This window comes from Calypte anna, chromosome 2 (assembly GCF_003957555.1).
Source record: "Calypte anna isolate BGI_N300 chromosome 2, bCalAnn1_v1.p, whole genome shotgun sequence".
Classification (NCBI taxonomy): Eukaryota; Metazoa; Chordata; class Aves; order Apodiformes; family Trochilidae; genus Calypte; species Calypte anna.
In genome coordinates, this window is record NC_044245.1 from 97,987,131 (window position 1) to 98,006,341 (window position 19,211).

General features: G+C 41.6%; 1 protein-coding gene across 1 annotated transcript in view; it reads right to left on the reverse strand.

The window, feature by feature from the left end:
• The window catches only part of LOC103539092 (centrosomal protein of 192 kDa), a 78,749-nt gene extending 62,221 nt beyond the window's left edge, over window positions 1-16,528 (reverse strand). The window contains exons 1-14 of the mRNA XM_030444673.1: window positions 16,373-16,528; window positions 14,388-14,438; window positions 13,284-13,430; window positions 12,566-12,777; window positions 11,200-11,298; window positions 9,967-10,107; window positions 9,512-9,669; window positions 8,717-8,867; window positions 6,668-6,782; window positions 5,082-5,176; window positions 4,074-4,161; window positions 1,545-1,878; window positions 581-921; window positions 39-235 (exon numbers count right to left, since the gene is read on the reverse strand). Coding sequence (XP_030300533.1) covers window positions 39-235; window positions 581-921; window positions 1,545-1,878; window positions 4,074-4,161; window positions 5,082-5,176; window positions 6,668-6,782; window positions 8,717-8,867; window positions 9,512-9,669; window positions 9,967-10,107; window positions 11,200-11,298; window positions 12,566-12,777; window positions 13,284-13,430; window positions 14,388-14,438; window positions 16,373-16,483 — 2,240 coding nt within the window. The 5' untranslated portion in view covers window positions 16,484-16,528. The remainder of the gene's footprint in view (window positions 1-38; window positions 236-580; window positions 922-1,544; window positions 1,879-4,073; window positions 4,162-5,081; window positions 5,177-6,667; window positions 6,783-8,716; window positions 8,868-9,511; window positions 9,670-9,966; window positions 10,108-11,199; window positions 11,299-12,565; window positions 12,778-13,283; window positions 13,431-14,387; window positions 14,439-16,372) is intronic.
• Window positions 16,529-19,211: the final 2,683 nt, after the last annotated feature.

Here is a 19,211-nt window from a genome sequence, read left to right on the forward strand (position 1 = left end):
TTTTTTCATTTTTAAGGGCTATTAACTGAGAGTCTCACCTGTTCTCACCACCCATTTTACTCCTGGCAACAGTTGAAGCTGCAACAGGTAAGCCTGGGTTTGAAGAAAGAGTAACATTCTCAAAAGTTACATTCGCACTGCTATTCAATGAATGGCCCAAGAAGCTTGGAAATGTCTCATCGGCAATATTTCTGAAGTCCTCCATCATCCTCCACAAGCTACTTAAAATAGCACTCTGCTTGGCAACACATCAGTCCTGGTCCAGCAGCATCTGAAAGTAAAAACAAAACAACTATACAGTTACACAAGTCACAGCAATGGTGCCAAAACGATGTTACTTATACATCAGAGCCAATATTCTTTGGCAATCACCCCACTTTACTCACAAACGCGCTTAAAAAACATTTTCAGTTCTCTCCCCTCAAGCTTGTGGGGGGCCACAGGGTTTTATAGCCTTTCTAAAAAGAACAGCACTCCTGCAAGTTAGAATACCGACTCTGCAAGACGTGCCAACCTATATTTAGCCTGTAAAGCTGCTTGGACCCAGCCCGCCTTCCTCCATTTCCACAGCAGCGAGCACCTGGGGAGCTACAAACTCCATGACGCGACCCTCTCGGGCAGCGACTTGGCAGGCTGCAGCCAGAACGCAACTCATCTCAACACGGAAGGCCCGGGGCACTGCTACCCCTCCCCACTCCGTGCAGGGACCACCCGCCGCCCGTCGCGACCCGGGAGCAACAGGACAGCCCCACCGGGGAGGGCGACTGCGACAACCTCCGCCGCGCAGGCCGGGACGGCGAGTAGCTGAAAAACAACGACCTCTTTCCCTTAAACGGGAGGGGCTCAGATTTGCCCTCCCCGAAGCTACCGCGGTCAAGACCGATGGGGCCCGGTCCGTCCCATCCCCTCCCCGTTCCTTGCCTGAGAGGTGAGACAGGGAGGGAGGGAGAGGAGGAGAGAGGGAGGAAGGGAGGGACAGGGGCCCAACCGCCAAAACTTCAAACCGACGCTCCCTCCGCGCGCCCGGTCCCGCGCCCGCCGCCCTGCCCGGCCTTTTGCTCCGCCCACGAGACCCCGACGCGCAGCGACCCTCACAGGCGCGCACACCCACGCCACGCACACACACACACCCACGCCACGCACGCACACACACACGCCACACACACAGACACACACACGCCACACACACAGACACACCCACGCCACACACACACTCCGTTCACCTGGCGCGCGACAGCAACGCGCGCGCGCACGCCGCCGCCGCCGCCTCCCGGGACCGAGCCTTGGCCCCGCAGCGGGTGCGCAAGCGCCGCCGCTCCGCCGCCCGCCAAACTTTCCCGAGCCCGCGCGCGCTCGCCTCGCGCCGCCGCCAGCCAATGGAGGAGGAGATGAGGGCGAGGGGGGGGGGGGGGGGGGGAGGGGAGAACTAAAGAAGAAGGGGGAAGGGGGGGAGCGGTCTGTAGCCCCTGAGGGAGCCTCCGATTGGCCGGCGGGGAAAGGCGGGGAGAGAAAGTTTGAGGGAGGGGCGTGAGAGGAGAAAATACTGATTGGGCGGGGGGCGCGCGCGGCACTGCCTAGCCCCGCCCCCCCCAGCCGTCCTCCGTCGTCCGTTAGGCGTGAGGCGGCCGGGGGAGGGGCCCACCCCGCCGCCCACCCCGCCGCCCACCCCGCCGCCCACCCCGCCTGAGGTCGGGGTAACGCTGCCCTGGGAGGCTGTGGGACAGGGGTGGTGGGTTCGGTTGTTCTGGGTGTTCGATCACCGATCGGCGAGCTCTGAATCCAGGTGAGCAGCGCGGGGTCTGTCAAGGGAGAGGCGGCGGTCCCAGAGACACCGCTGAGATGTTGTGCCCGACCTACTAGCCCGGACCAGGGTACAGCCTGGTAAAAGGAAAAAGCTTTAGTCGGATTTACTTAGGTGACAAATTTATGTCTTTATATTGCAGGCGTCCTTAATATCCCTGACGGTTTCTGTCGTGTTGTTGCTACATGAGTCACTGAGATGAGGTTGAGCAGCGTGCAGCTTATACACAGTACATGGAAAATTTTATTTCACTTTTGAAGCATAAATGTCACGGTTTTTTAAGTAGAGGATGAGAAGGCAATGAATGCCTTCCAAACTTTCGTGTACCACAACTTTAGAAAATCTAAATGAACTTCATTGTTACTCTAGGACACTTCCAATGCACTTCTACAGCTGTATTCACAGAATTGTCACGGTTGGAAAGACATCGAAGATCACCATGTCCAACCAGCGACATCCCCCCCAGACAAAAACAAACAAACAAACAAAATATATATATGTTACCATGCCCACTAGAGCATGTCCTGAAGTGCCTCATCTACATGGTTTTTAAATAGTCCAGGGATGATGACTCCACCACTTCTATGAGTAGACCATTCCAACTCCTGATTTCCTTCTCAGTAAAAAAATTCTTTCTAATATCCAGTCTAACCTCCCATAGTGCAACTTCAGGCCATTTCCTCTAGTCCTGTGGTTATCTACTTGAGAGAAAGACCAGCACCCACCTCACTGCAACCTCCTTTTAGGTATCATAGAATGATAGAATATCAGGGGCTGGAAAATGTCAGTGCTTTGTCACCCTCACAATGAAGATATTTCTCCTTATGTTGAGGTGGAACATCCTTTATGTTCTACAAAAATCTCCCTTTCTCCTAGTTCTGCTGCTTTTATTTCTTAAGTGCTCCTGCACTGGAGTACTGTTCATAATTTCAAATTATGGAAGCAATAATGACTAATAAAGAGGAAAGCATATGTTTGGTGAAGCAGAGGTGGACAGCTAGGGATACAGAGTGAAAGGTCCTGGCTTGGAGAGCTGTCAGTGCAAAATGGCAGGCAAGTGAAAGGCAAACATCAGCCACAAAAGCAGCGTAAGTTTGTTTGTTAAAGTCAAACTACTTGGCCATTCCACTGGAAACCTGGCTTGTTTGCATGGAGAGGGAAACAGCATGTTTCCATTAGTAACAAGTGTGACTAGAATTAGTCAGGATCTCCAATAATAATACAAGTTCAGCACGGAAAATAATGTGACCATGCTGAATTAACTACAAACAAATGTACTGAAAGCTGAAAAAAGTTGTAATTTACTTTATTATTACCATAACTGTTTATTTGGGGCTCCAAGAGAGTAACAGAAGCAAATTTAAATTTAAAAAAAAATGCAAGCAGGAATCTTTTCCATAGATTTAACTTATCAAGGATAGTTGTATGAAAAGAACTATCTTCAAATATGTTCTACAATACTTTTTGTTATTACTGCAGTGTTTTGAGGCTGAGTGTTTTGAGTACTGAGTGTTTTTTAAAGGATTAAGACACAAATTCTGCAAGTGAGTTAAACCCTCACAAGTATACTCTGCAGGCTGCATACCCAGAAACCATTTGTTCTGATTTAGGAATGACTTCCAGTAAAATTGTTTTTTTTCTTTAATGACTCATTCTCCCACAAAGGAGCCATTACTTACTACCCCAATTAAAACTTTTTTTTTTCAGTCACGTAGCATTTCTGTTATTTACCCATACCAAGTATGGTGTGGTTCCATTAAAGCTAACTTTTGATCAAAAGGTCTAAGTATCCACTTTTACTAAACTTTTTTTTTCCCCACATTTGTTTGCACCAGCTGAAAATTACCAACAGCCTACTTCCACTCACCATCCTTACCTCGTTTTTTTCTAGTAAATTAAAACTCATTGATAAAGATACAAATGTGGTGTGTCTGACCAAAAATTCTGCATCTGAGCACATGAATTTTTCAGAACACAAAACTCAAAAGAACTTGGTAGCACTTTGGAAGCATGCAGGTTGCCCTCTCCCATTACCTTGTGTGAGTGGTCCAATCTGGGAAGTACTAAATCCATTTTGAAGCACATTGAAAAATACACTATTATGCTTTGGCTTTCTGCTGCAGAGCCCACCTTTATCCTTCCTTTCCTTCAAAGATCCATTGGAATGGGCTCAGGAATTACACCTTGTACAGTACAGCAACACTAATCATTGTCCATATTTAACCTGCTGTCTGTCCCACACCAGCCAAAGCTGGAGTTCATGCCACCATACTGGTCCACAACAATGATGTTCCTGTGGTGACACATCAAAAAAGGAGGGTTCTAAGTCAGTAGTATTTCTTCCAAATGTCCTAAGTGAACTATTCAATTACAGGAAACAAATTATGAGGTAATGTGAAATCCAGCAACCTAGCAGTGTCTGCCAACACAGGTCATGGGTTGAAAAAGTCAGAGCACACACTGTGGCAGAAAAAAGTAATACACAACTGCACGTCCAGAATGGCACAACTTCACCAAAGCAGCGGGAACCTGAATAAAGAAAGCCCCATGACCAGAAGCCTGTTAAAACAAACAAAACCCAAACAAGACCCACAAGCCTACTACAAGAAAAAGCATTCAAATCCAGCCATTTTAGAATAAGTTTATTAGTCAATCACAATTATAAAATTTAAATATTTATACAGCAAGATGGAAAATTTGTAACTAAACACTTCAAACTATTTTGCTGCAGTATACACAGGAATGGTTTTGTTCCTTTCATGAGTTTATCCAGCATCATCCATTAATCAACACCTTCTTGAAGGCGCTTGATCGAGAAATTTATTTCACATTTGTCAGTGCAGCATACAAAGGAAAAAAAAATGAAGACCTTACCAAACTGCAAAAATAAAATAAAAAAAGAAAGAAAAAAAAAAAGACAGGCACGCTGAAGTCAGCTACTCCATAAATAGCTTGTGGCTAATACTGTTTGTATGTGTTGCCATAGTTCAAACGGTACAGATGAAAATGTTCCTTTGATACACAGACATGTTCCAAATGCTGGTAGTTTGTTTTGCAAAACATGCACGAATTCTCCAAATATTTTAAACTCTACTGTATGGGAGAAGAAACACAAAGGCAACCAGAAACTGAAGCATTCAAGAACACCAGAGTAAGGCCCTTCAGAGTTTATTTAAAGTAACACGTTAAACCCCTTCATTCTCAGGTAATAGATTAAGAGGCCGAGATACACATCGTCTGCGAGGGTGAGGATACTGGAGGTTGGCAGTGTCAGCATCACAAGAGTGCTCTATCAGAGGAGGAGGAGGAAGGAGCTGGGCATGACTGGACCATCTCGATCCAGCCCGTGGGGAATCCAGAGGGGGAAAGAAATACCTGAAACAATTAAGAAAGGAACAAAACACCAAAACAAAACAAAAAAAACAAAACAAAAACAAAACAAAAGAAAAACAAAACAAGAAAAGAGAAAGGTAGTAAATACAAGGAGAACCAAAGGGGAGAAAAGACATGCTGGAAAAAAATAAAGGCTTTAGTATATCCATGCCAAAACCAATAGAACATAATAGCAGAAATCAAGGCTTGTAATTCAAAACAAGACAAATTTGGAAACTGTTCTTTAAAGGAAAAAAATTTTCCACTGAAATTCATAGAAAAGAATACCATAATAATAATAATCCTCATATACATTTTTACAAAAGAACAGACTGCTTTGGAAATGGAAAGGATGCTGTGGCACAGCTATGAACAGGCTTTAATTCTCCCAGAATTCCTGCAATTTGTTGACAGAGCTTTTAGTAACGCTTCATTTGCAACACGAGATATACATTAGGTATTATGTGAGTACATTTTCTGCAGATGCATCTAATTCAGATTAACTTCACAGCACTTCTAGAATAGACGTAAAAACATCATTGTTTTTACAATACTTTAATAATATACATTTACAGATAGCTACTTTCAATGAAATACAGTCTTTGTATGTATTTACATATTTCTGCAAAATCCTCACAGTAAATTTAAGATTCCTGGTGAATGCACGACTCAGAATTATGCAATTTTGTGTCATTTCTCTGCTGTTTTTATTAGAACTTACCCGTAATACTTGTGCATTAAGTGTAACTAAGTTAGATACCTACAGATAATTTCTGTCTTGTTTACAGTTCTGTGGACTTACATAAAGGAACAGCTATATGATTAATGAAATTAAGAGACAATTAACAACAAGCTGCATTTTGGTTTCACTTTGTATGGCTCAAGTGTTGGTGTTTTTTAGGATACTATGCTCAGAGACTTTGAGTTACTCCATGGAATAATTAAGATAGGAATGTACATATCGGTACATATTTTTTTAAGTACATATCAGAAAAAGTACTTCTCTTAGGATGAAGAAAGTATGACATTACTTACAAAACACTTATTTGAAGTCATACTAAGTTATAAATGAAGCAATACCAAACTACTAAAAAGCTACCATCTGTACAATTGTGAAAACAGAGTTTTCTTATTCCTTTAAAACTAACGGTTTCATATATTACAAAACAGTTACAAACTTGTGATGTTTGGGAATCTTAAGGAAATGCTGAACACGATGAAATGCAAAACAAATTAGTTAACAAAATAATTTTAATGAAGATTATTTTCATGGTCACTCCCCTCCTCCCATCCCAATTAAGGACAAAGTTTCTCACTTTTACCCATAAACTGATCTTTGAATTTGACAAGCTTTCAAAAAAACTGTTCTGATGGAAGTTTGGGGGTTTGGGTTGTTTGTGTGTGAGTTTTTTCCAAACAAGAAACCTCTCCAAATATTTTTCTCTTAGCAGTTCCAACAGTATCAAACTGTACGGGCTAGTACAAAAAACGTACACAATGTGTTTGAAAAAGGCTTTTTGAACAGCACTTAGTAGTTAGCAGGCTGCTGGTGTCTTGGGAGAGGTCAAACGGCGGATGGGGAGGGGAAAAAGGAGTTCGTTTTCCATTCCTGTGTGCATGCAACAAGCAGCAAAACACCAAAGTTACTCCAGTTAGCTTGGTATCAGCTCTGCTTTCTGTTAAAAAGGACATAATACAAATGGAGAATGGAAATTGTATCATAAATCTAGACACACAATTACATCAACATAACAATATAGCCTTACTGACTTATTTTCCAAAACTCTACATCATCTCTTCTGAAACGATTTTAATTGCAAATCCACTTTGGTGATTGTGGAAAGTATATATTATTAAAACTTGCAACCAAGTTTTCTTTAAATGCCTATGTTTAAATGCACAGACACTGAAACATAGCGTCAACAGTCACAGACAAAACAAGTAGCATACCAATTTAGTCAAATATCAGCACATGAATCTTTTTTATCTGTGTTAATACACTGAAAAAAAGTTAGCAAATGTGCTTATGCATTTCAAGCCAATGTGATTGTAAAAGAAAACGTAGTGAAGTGCATCTTTTATGTTAAGGATCAATCCTAGGACACCGTATGTTTTGAAATTCGACAGCCACAGACCTAATTCTGTAACAAAAATTCCAAATTAGCACCAACAGTAATTTATTAAAAAAACCAAAGCAAAAGAAAACACTCTCTCAAAATGGTGAGCAATGGAGAGAGTTTAAATGATGCTACATTTTTCAGTTTTACCATGCTTACTACCATTTTCAGGGAGAGAACAACCAGTGGGGTAGGGATAGTCTTCCTGGCAGCATAACCATCTTAGATAAAAAGATTGAGACCACACCCTATGCTGAAAAGGTATAAAATAGCCTGTATCTCCCTATAGGAGCCCAAGAAAATATAGTTTTATAACTCTGGATATTGCCTTTTCAAGATGGAACTGCATTTCAGCTTTTTTTTTTTTTTTGCTACAGCCAGTAACACTTGCAATAAATATAATGTTCTCTGCTCAGTACATCTAGGGACAGAGAAATGAAAACCCATTCAGGATTGAGTGCTGCAGGGGCAGGGAGGTAAGGAAGGCTACCACTTTAAAGTGAAGTGTACTTTTTAAAGTGATATGTGCTTTACATATGAATATTTAAACTGAAACAAAAGAATAAAAACAAACCCAGAAACATATTATTAGCTGCAGACAGATTGAACAGGAGGTTATCCCAAGGCATTTGGGAAAATAATAAAGGTTGCCACCAAACTTGAAAGCTGCTATGGAATTTGTCACAGGTAGTCCTTACATAGGACACATCCTGTGAAGTTGACTTTACACCCTACACTGTACAAACACAGGACTGGGTGTATTTCTAGATTTTAGAGTGCATGAATTGAAATGGTTTTCAGAAGAGGTAGTTAAATTTACCTTCTAAACAACAAATATTAAAGAATAGAAACATAACAGAGAAAGCAAATTAAGCTGCAGAAAGAATGGCACATGAGGAAGGCTTAAAACCCTCAAAATTTTATTCTATTGATGTTACAACTGCAAAAATGCACAGAAACTAAGACTTGTATTTGATTGTGGAAACCATGTATTATGAAGCATCTTTTTCTCCTTCATTTCTACTTTACCCCAGTGAAAACCATAGTTTTTTGGTATTTTTGCCTCAAATATTCATCTAAGACAAAAGGGCAGTTACCCAGCAGCACAATGAAGTTTCTCCTTGTGTCAAAGTATCTTGGAAAAATTATTTTTAATAATGTGCAAGGACTGAAAGTTAAAGTAATTGTTTACAGTGCTTATTCATATGGAATTATTCAGTATGGCTTAAGATTTAATTTTCCTCTTAACACTGGTGTAACAGACACCATCACAGAGCAAAATTAGAAGAGCTTCTAAAAAGTATTAATGCAACAAATGGCACTGGACTTAAAAAAAACCATAAAATGAACATGAAACCTAAGTGAAATTAAAAAGATTCAGAGAAGAAACTATGTACCGTATTTCAGCCTCTACTAATTAACCTACCTGCTGGCAGATGATCCATTTAGTGAATTCTGTAGACTTGTATTGGCTGAACCTAAAGAGGCATTAAAAATTCCCTGCTGAGAGCTACCATTCACTGGACTCCCATTACCTTTCAATATACCAGTACATTTCCAGTTGTCCATGTAATTAGCTGCAAATATAAATACATAAAAACTGTTATATTTCCCTTCTGAAGCTCAGCTTTTGATACAACTATGATGTTTCAACTGCTACACACCTGGTGGGAATTAGAATTGAACTTCAGTACCAATAAATTCCATGCAGTTGAGGATCTGACCCTTTAGCTGTCTGACATTGTCTGCCTACCCACAATTGAGAAAACTCAAGTTTTCTTTAATAGCAAGGATGAGTTTCCTTTATTAAAATACTGAGAAACAAATGACAATGGACAAGGAAACTGCCACTGCTTCTTGTTGTTGCTTCTGGAAATTTAAACAGAAAAAAGGCAACTTGCCTGAACACTGTGACTGAATGTAGATTTTCTGGTTTTGGCAGCAGGCAGATAGTACATATATTAATTTTTAAAATAGCAATAACAAAATAGCAAAACAATTTGAGGCTGTAGTAACAACATGCTAAATTATGCAAGTGGTCCAGCACAGAAAGTTGTTTGGGTTTTGTTTTGGGTTTTTTTTTTTCAGAAAGGTAAACAGAAATATAAAAGTTTATTCTTCACAAATAGGAACTTTTACTCAAGAATTACTTTTTTAGTAATATTTCTCAAGCACATTCAGCATACTACAGAGCTGATGTATTTCAAGCGGGTGACCTTACCCTTCCAGAGCCTAACACAGCCATCATCACCAGAGGAGGCAAGCACTGTGCCTGTAATATTCCAGCTCACTCGCCACACCTGGGAGTTGTGATTATCAAACTGTGCCACAATATGAATTTCAAATTTTGTTAATCCTCCAGAGGAAGTCAATTCTTTCCTGTTTAAGAGAAAAGGGACAGTTCTGCACAAAACTGTTCAAAGATCTGGGCTTGAATGTAACAGAAAGAGAGGACTATATATTTCAAGAAGTTTTTATATAAACGGTTACTAGATTTAGGAATATGAAGTAGACAAAATTACAGACTTTCTCTCAATCTTGTCTCCCTAAAAATCAGGCTACTAAAAAACAATCCTCCATACATCAAGTCACTACTTTTTTTTCCACAGATAATATTAAAACAAGACTACACAGTATGCAACACATCATACTAATCAATCTCCCTTTTAAGCTCACCTCAGAGGTTTCAGTGTGAAAATTCGTACATCTTTGGTTGCAACAGCTAAAATGTGGAAGGATCTTCCCAGATTTGGAGCAAATGCAATATCATGTACAGGATCTGTGACTGTCATCAGAGCTTCTGCTTTTGCATATTTCCTGTAAAGCATAAGAAATAACTTTGGTAGTTAAAATAAATTTTAAATATTTTTTTATTTATAATTTTAATTTTATATTCTAAATTAAAATAAACTTTAGCACAATCAAAATTGCCAGTGATGTAAAGTTGTAAGCCAGCCATAGCTCGGGGGGAAAAGGGGCTAGTATATATGAAGAGACTTGCAAAAATAAAAATGTTTTCTTAACAAAAAAAAAATAGTAATTACAAGCTGTTTTCTTCAGAAACTGGACGCATCAAATACAGTAACTACTAACAATAGTACACTAAATCACACAACAAATTAAGGATTCCAGTACAAAGAACATTTTTGTCTATAGTTGGAAGAGGGCAATAAAGAGATTCTTCCTTTCATAGATCTAAAGGGAATTTGTATCTCAATAAGTTATTAAATTTTCTGTGCCTGTAAGCAGACCCCTATCTGCTTCCTTTGCTGTATGACAAACATGCACTCAATTTGCTATTTACCACCAGACAAGTAACTTATCTTTATTGCTAATGCACAGAGAACTTAGTCTGAAGCCTGACATAAATCTGCAACACACCTTGGCTCTGTTCACACAGCAATCACAAGCTCTCTGTCATTATTTAACTGAAAGTGGTTGTGCACACACTTTGCCTTTGCTGTTTCCAAATTCTTAACTGTACAAAGTGAACTTCCAAACAATGCTAGTAAATCACAGGACTTTGTCATTATAAAAATGCTTTTAAACCATTTTTAAGATCACCTTGACCAAATTGGCACTACTGCAACACAATTCAAGTTTCAGCTTTGCTCTATTAATTGCTTGTGCAAAATGAAGCATATGCATTTGAAGCAGAAAGAACAACTGTCCCTTTAAAATGCTGATACAAATGCTGGAACTTATGCACTGAGATGAAAATTATCATTACCACGTTAACATCAGCTACCATCCTGAGGCCTCCCCCTCCCCTTTCCCATTCAGTGGCTCAGACACAAAATTAAGGTACTATTTACCTCTCCACATCTAACAATAGGAATAAAATACAAGGTCAAATATTACAAAGTACCTTAAGATCTCACAGATGCTATATATTGCCATTTAGCATACCTGGTATTTTCATTATATTCATAAATTTGAACCTTAGCCAATATATTTGGACTGTTGTCATCACTTCCTACAGCTATCATTGGAGAATGTGCTCGAGAGCTAAAAGATGAAAAAAAATACTGTTAACAAATTATTTCACAGAAAACACACCAAGCCATTTTCTAAATTTCAAACACGCTGTCTGTAAAGAAAACAAAATAATAACAAACCAAAAAAAATATCACAAGGGGGAAAAACAACATAGGAAACATAAGGAAGTGATATTCACAGTTGCATGGACAACTTCCATTCTGTTGTTTTGAGAGCCCACTTCATACACCCACTAAGAGGAAATCACTAGGGAATATTATTCAGGAATTCAAGATGATTGTACCAAAGACTATGATTGATTTTATATATGCATCTGCAGTCAAGTATTTGCCACAGATTTCATGGCAATTTCTGCATTCTTCGCAGTACTTTGAATGATCAATTTAGTGGAATTTCATTCATGTTTTGGAAGATAAGATCCCAAAACCTAGACATGGGTGGATTTTAGATTTTATATCAACTTTTAAGCCCATCCCATGCATTAAAGTACTGTACTCCGAGCCTTCAGCACTGACTACTACTAACAAATAGAGTAACTGGATCAGCAGGACACAGACCACTACATCTGTAGGGAAAAGCCATTAAGTGCTTCTGGACAAACAAAATCCAAAGCAGTTCAGCCCCAAATGATTTTCCCCTTCCTGTTACTGCTGAGGGAGGACATGAGAAGTGAAGAACCTCTGTTTGTATGTGTTCTTCTGGGTGGGGGCTACCCAACCATCAAACTCCTCTCTGATTCCTCCTTGTTCAAGAATGTTAAGTTTATTACTGAGCCTCTGAGAATACAACTAAAGGAACAACTCGTAAGCTTTGTACTTGTGCTAGCAACACTCTTGTGGTTCCTAATCTTCTATTGCACTGGCAAGGGTGTGTGTCCTTGTTAGAGCTGTCAAAATTATTATCTATTGCAACACCTTTTGTAAGGAAAGAAGAGATAGCAAATGTCCTTTTATAAACAGTTCCTTATGAAAATCCCAGTTCAGTTTTGCAGGATAAACAAAAAGCACTATGTAGCTCTTTAGCTTATTACTTGCTAAAAATAATTAAGCTGGAAACATTTCCTTACAGTGCAGAGTAGGACTTTTTGTAACACTTCTCTGGCTTTGCCAAACTTGCTTTATTTAAAGAAATGTTAGTAGCTTTCCTTTACAGCTGGTTAATGTACACTCAGTCTTCTCCATGCATATTCTAGGGTTTATTCTACAAAATTTCAGAACTAACTGTGGATCTTTTGCTAAACAGTCGTAAAGCAAGACCTACAGTTTTAATAACATACCTTGAAGGATTCCAAGAAATACAGCTGCAGCTTAGCTTACATGAGATTTCATGCTGCAGTGACCACTGACTGAGATTCATCACATCTGGAGCTTCATAAATCCTTACAACTCCATCTGCTGAACAGGTTGCTAACATAAGACCCATATGCTTGGGAGCAAACTTTACATCTGTAACAGATGTCCTGCTGTCTACTAGAGTGGTCCTCTTTACCTGAAAAGAAAGGCAAAAATTCTTGAAGGAAATGCTAGACGTTTCCATCAAAAGAAGAAGAAACCCACAACTATGGTAGATGGGAATTAAGAGCTACAAGCTGTTTGACAAGGAAGGTCTTACTAAGAAACATCAATAGTAGTGACACTAATTGACTTTAATGTTGCCATTTAGCTGTTTTCCCCAAATGGTTTAGAACTATTTACTCTCAGTTGGAACACTGCCACAAATTAACAAAACACAGGCAAAATGAGGAAGACTTAATATTAACATGTGAAAACAGGGTGCTTTCTCTGTTTCAGGAATAGAAACTAGGTTGCAAAACCAGAAATGTCCAGTATCTCAGTACTCAGAACAATTTTCATGTTTAGTCTTCTGTTTAATTCTGGAATTTAAACTGTTTAAAGCTTGAGCCCATTTTGATAAGCAAACAAATCAATGAGGGACAGTAAATCCTTTTATATGAAAACATACTGAAAGTGTAATTAGTATCTTAAAAGTCTCACCCAGTGACTCTGGCCTCGGAGTTTATCATTTGACTCTCCCACAATTTCTTCCCATACAGCTGCTGTTCTATCAAAAGAGCAGGAAGCCAGGACCTGCCCAAATTCAGGATGGGCCCATGTCACACGCCACACAGATCCACTATGTGTCTGCAAGAAAACATCAAAACACATAGTGCACATAATGATGCTTACTGCATTGGTATAAGTGACCACACTCATTGCTCTGACCTTCCAAATAAGTGAATTCTAGGAATTAGCAAGACTCTTTCTTTGAAACCCAAGTTCTTTTATGAAGTTCAAACCTACACAGCAACTATGGCACATGTTTATTCCTATAAGCACTGCAAAGTTTTGTTGGCATCAGTTAATGATTCAAAGGTAATTATTACAAGTGTATTTCAAGGCATTATTTGTTATTCCTCTAAAGCACTGAGTTCCAAGGTAAGACTCTGCTTTGACACAGAAAGCACAGCTTTGTTTTCAATTTTCAGCCATTACCATGGTCACTTCAAGCTGTACTTTTCCAAAGCTTTTGCAGAGCATTATCTTCTTTTTTTACAATAAACTCTTTCATACCTAATCAATGTAACATTTTGGTTTGCTTTGGGTTTTTTATAAAGGGGAATTCAAAAGCTTCACTTGCTTTTTTATTTACATAGAAATTATTGTGTTGTGATCCTATTAAATACAAGTTTAAGAACAATTCAGAAGCTGAATGCACTAATTAATCTGATGGAGCAAAGTCTCTATTTGACACATTTTTCAGGTTTATGAAAAAAACAGACATCGGATGTTGTAACACTTAATAGCCAGGTCACTTCCTTTTCTTTTTCCCTCCTTTTTTTGGTGTCTTATAATATGCAAACAGAAATGTTTGATTAAAAGTGAAGGTTCTGTTTTCCAACTCCATAAACAGCAGTTACTGCTATGTTTATAGATAACAAAGTCTCCCACCATAACTGAGTACTAACATTAAGACTTCACACTAGACTTTGCTTTCAGCGAGAGTCACTAGAGATGTTTTATAAAAGCAGAACCAAAAGCAGAATATTATACCATAAAAAGTAACAAAATCTACAACAAACCAAATTTATAAGTACAAACCTTCCAGCTGGCAGTGCAATGCCAATCCCCATTTTCACTTTTGTCCCAGACCTGTTGAGAAATCAAAATGCATTAGTATAATCCTTATGCAAAGCTAACTCAGTAGTACTAAAAATGCAGCCTTAAAAAAAATAAAAATATATATACACCACTGAACATTTTCATCTGACAAATTCTATCTGGCTCTGTACACGACTGCATGCCACTCAACCATGAAAATATCCCTAGTATAGGTTGGGAGAAGAGGCATACATACACAAAATCTATCGTATGAAGTCTAGCTTTTTAAAATAATAAATAAATTGCAGAACAGAAATTATTACAATGTTCACCACTACATTTAGTATGGTCTACAGACACACTACTCTGTTTCACTATAAAGCCCCCAAAGTCCCCACCACCACATCTTAACACCCTGATGTGGCTCCTGGTAATCATTCCCAAAGAGGAGGCAAGACAGCAAAAGGAAAATTAAGCTACTGGGGAAACAGATGTTGTTTCCGTTTCCAGTATTTCTGCCTTGATCTGCAACTGCACACAAATCACTTAACATTCCTTCCTCTTGATTTCACATCTTTGAGTTTTTCAGAAAAACTGCAAAGGAAATAAATAATCTAACCAGATGAAAGGCACCTCTAGAAACCTGACCCCCATTCCCTGTTTGTTACCCATTCACTGTATAATTTTACTACAAGTCACCCCACTTCTGACATTCTGGATCTTTTATACAACCTTGGTGATTATCACCACAGTACATCTTTGTAGCTTCTCCCCAGGTGCTACTCTGTAGGGCCCATCTATTAAAAATGCACCAGGCATGCCACTGCTGCTTTACAAGTGTTGTAGAACTCTGGTTAAGAGAAAAACTTTAGGACAGTCTCACAAAAAATACTGTTATGACTGAAATGTAGTGTTACACTGCTAAAGAACATTCTCTTTCCGAGTTCCACCAGCCTGTTGACAACTTTCTGATTAACACTCTTTTCAGGCTACCAGTTTTATGTAATCAGTTGAGACTAAAGACTGACACGGCTATGCTTTACCTTTGGGGGGCAGTTTTCTGTTCTTTTTTTAATTTATTTTTTGATATGTAGTCAGGGAGATGGTGCTGCTTGCTTGTCTTGAAGACTGATCTACATTTCACAGTGTTTTCTGTGAGAAAGCAATTTTCTCAACCTGGTCTAACAAAACACAACTTCCCTCTGCAAATTACATTCTTAAATCTAACCGTGCAACTCCTGAATTTTTGTCCATCTTCTCCCACAAAAAAATGGAAAAAACAATTAACTTTTAATTTACTGATATTTTACTTCATCTAAAGGAATGTGAAATTAAGGCTTGTAGTGTTTTGCAGTTTCCCAAATCCGCCAGAGGACAGGGAGAACATTTCAGCCTTTGCTTACCTGTACCTGATTATGAAACAGTTGCTTTCTCTCTTAGGGCCCGTAAGTAACTACCGATTTTTCAGCTCAAACAACAAAAGAGGCCGCACTGCCACAGCCACAACAGTTTAAGGATTATTTCCCAGCTCAGAAAACAGAAAGTTATGTTTTCACACGCGTTTGCCTACACCCGCACCTACAAACAACGTGCATTACGCGTGATCGCCATCCCGCCTCCCCAGCCCGTCACCGCATTTCTTTCCCTACGGCCTTGCACGCAGCCGGGACCTTCTGCCGAACGTGTTCGGGACGGGACGGGACGCGGGCGGCAAACGCGGCCTCTCGCCCCCCAGCTCGCCCGGTGGAGCTGGGAGGTACGGGCTCCTCCCGCCTGCAGGCCTGCGCCCGCCATGAGGGGAGAACCTGGGGCCCGGCCGGCTCTGCCCCGCCGCTGCGTCCCGGGGCCCGACCGACAGCCCCGTAGGCCGCTCACCGCCGGTGCCGCGCTACCGCCGGCAGACACCCCAGCTCCGAAACCCCCATGCACACCGCCCCCGCCTCTCGCCCCCCAGACCAGCGGCAGGCCCGGCGGCTCCCGCTCACTTTGACGCTCTGGTCGCTGGAGCAGGTCGCCATGCGCCGCCCGTGGAAATCGAAGGAGACATCGTGGATGAGGTCGCGGTGATCCGCCGCGATGCTGCGCGCCACGAACATCCCGGCGCGGGGCACCCGACACGCGCCCGCCCGCACGCCCGGCCCCGGCGCGCGCCCCACCTCACACGCGCGGGCGGGGCAACGGACCGCCGGCTCGCGCGCCCCGCCGCCAGGGCCCGCCGCGCGCTCTCGCGACCCCGCGCATGCGCTTCGCTTCCGCGGCTCCGACCTCTCCGAGCGGGGCGCTGAGGGACGCGGGGCTCCCGGACACCGCCCGGGTCACTGCCCCGCGGTGGGCGAGGCGCTGCCGTGTGCCGCCGGGGAACCGTGCTGGGGTGTGCTGTGACCCGAGGCGGCTGCACGTACCGCCCGTGTCCTGTAGTAGAGGAACGCCGATGTCAGCGTGACCGATGGCAGGGGGGGGGTATGCTGAGCTTACCCGGGTGAGAAGAAGAGGTGGAGGGGAGATGCCAATCGTAGGGAGATGCGAATCGTAGAATCGTGGTTTGGGCTGGAAGGGACCCAGAGATCATCTGGTTCCAAGCATAGGCAGGGACACCTCCACTACTCCATGTCTCTATGTCTCTTTTGCCAGCCGACTTTCAGCAAGACGAGGGCATGGTCTTAAGTTGTGTCAGGGGATGTTTAGGTTAGATATTAGAGAGAATTTCTTTACAGAGAGAGTGATCAAGCATTGGAATGAGCTGCCCAGGGAAGTAGTGGATTCTCCTTCCCTGGAGATATTTAAAAAGAGACTGGATGTGGCACTCAATGCCATAGTTCAGGAACTGCAACGGTGGTTCAAGGGTTGGACTTGATGATCTCTGAGGTCCCTTCCAACCCAGCCAATTCTATGATTCTATGATACACTAGGGTGCTCAAAGCCCCATCAAGGCTGGCCTTGAACACTGCTTGAAGGGGGCAGCCGCAGGTTCCCTGTGCCAGTGTCTCACCACCCTCACACGAAATCATTTCTTCCTTATGTCTGACCTAACTCTACCCTCCTACAGTTTAAAGCCATTCCCTGTTATCCTATGGGTACACCTCCTCAGTTTTCTTGCCTTCAGCATTAAATAAAACTGATTACAGAAAACTATGCCTAATTAAACTTATTGTGCACTTAACCTCATTAACATACAAAATCGGAAGGACCCCCTACTCACAGAAGCCCCCCACCCTCTGAGCATGCACAGTGGAAGCACAGAACTATTTAACCATACATACAGACCAATTATAATCGATATACTTGGAAGGTAATTTTACTTTTTTCTTTTTGGTGTAGAAAAGAAATCCTGTGTTATGGGGAAGGGGTGCTAGCTTTATGGATCTAACGCTTCCCCCACCTTTCCGCACGGAGCTGGAATGCAGGAGCAGCTTTGACTCCGTGTCTGGATCAGGCTTTTGCACACCGGGTAAATGGACGCTGCCTGGGGACAAGCAGTGGCTCTCCACCGAGTGCGGGCGGCACTGGATGGGATGGCCATGGTCATACTCCCCAGAACGGGGGGACAGACAGGCAGACAGCCTCCCCACGGCCGGCATCCCGACTGAGGCCTTTTCTGCCGAGGCCTGAGCTGCGGAGATGCTGTGTGAGGGACTCCTTGCCCCTCTTGGCTCCAGCAGATGGCGGCAGGAGGCCGGGAGCGCTGCGGAGCCCCTTATGCCCCCTGAACACTGCTGGGCTCTTTGTTTCCCCTCTGGCGCTGCTGAACCCCTTGTACCCCGCAGCTCAATGCTCAGTTTCCTCCTTTCCCACCTGCTGCTTTTACCACCTTGTAGGAACCCTTCCCGGATATTAAAGTCACCCAAATAAAACTCGCTTGCTTCCTGTCAACATTGTCCCCACCTTTACCCTCTGCCCTGGAGCCCAGTTCCTGTGTCCCGGCCAGTGCTGCAGCTTCAGCCTTCTCCCTTCTCCTGTCAGGGCCATCACTCTCTTTTAGCTAATGCCCTCTTTTAGCAGGTTTTTTAAAATCCCTCTAAGTTACCTTACTTAAAATATTCGAGTTACAGTCCAGATAGTAACGATGCACCTAATAGACCAAAATATCCATAATATCCTAATAGACCAAATCACATTGAAATTATGATGTGGTGATAAACAAAAGCAAGCACATTTGTATTTAACTGGACTTCCTATCAGTCCCAAGCAATACTCACCTTCAGTGCCATATTGTGAAGTTTTCAAATAATATTTTAAATTATTAAGGATTAGAATCAAATGTAAAGTTTCCTGAAACCAGATAAATTAAAAGTCTCTTGATTCGAATCAGATTTAGAAAATTTTTATATCTGCATCTTTAACACGACATTGGTTTTACTATTTTCAAAAGGACTTTGATTCAACACCTCTTAACATTTCCATGTTGTTTGGTCAGGGCAATAAGGAGTCAAATTCTGTCCACTTGGAAAACAGATTTTGTTCAGGTCTGTCCAAACGTTTAACAGAATTGTAAAGAAACCATTACCTGCTTGAGGAATAAACCTGGCAGTTTGAATTTGGTATATAGTGAATTTATTTTTACAGACTCTCAACTATATTCCCTGCTGCTGCCACCACACACCACAGATGTCACTTCACTGCTTTCTATATAATAGGCAAGCATGTAACACACTAATGTGTGTGCTTCATTAGTAGACCTCATATTAAGAGTATATACGCTGGTAGCCAAATGTGATGCCAAAAGAATGAAAAGAGATTAATGATAACAGATTGAGGTAAATTACCACAAAATGGGATTTGAAGGTACACTATGGCTTTAGGATGGTAGGATTTAGTTATTTTCAT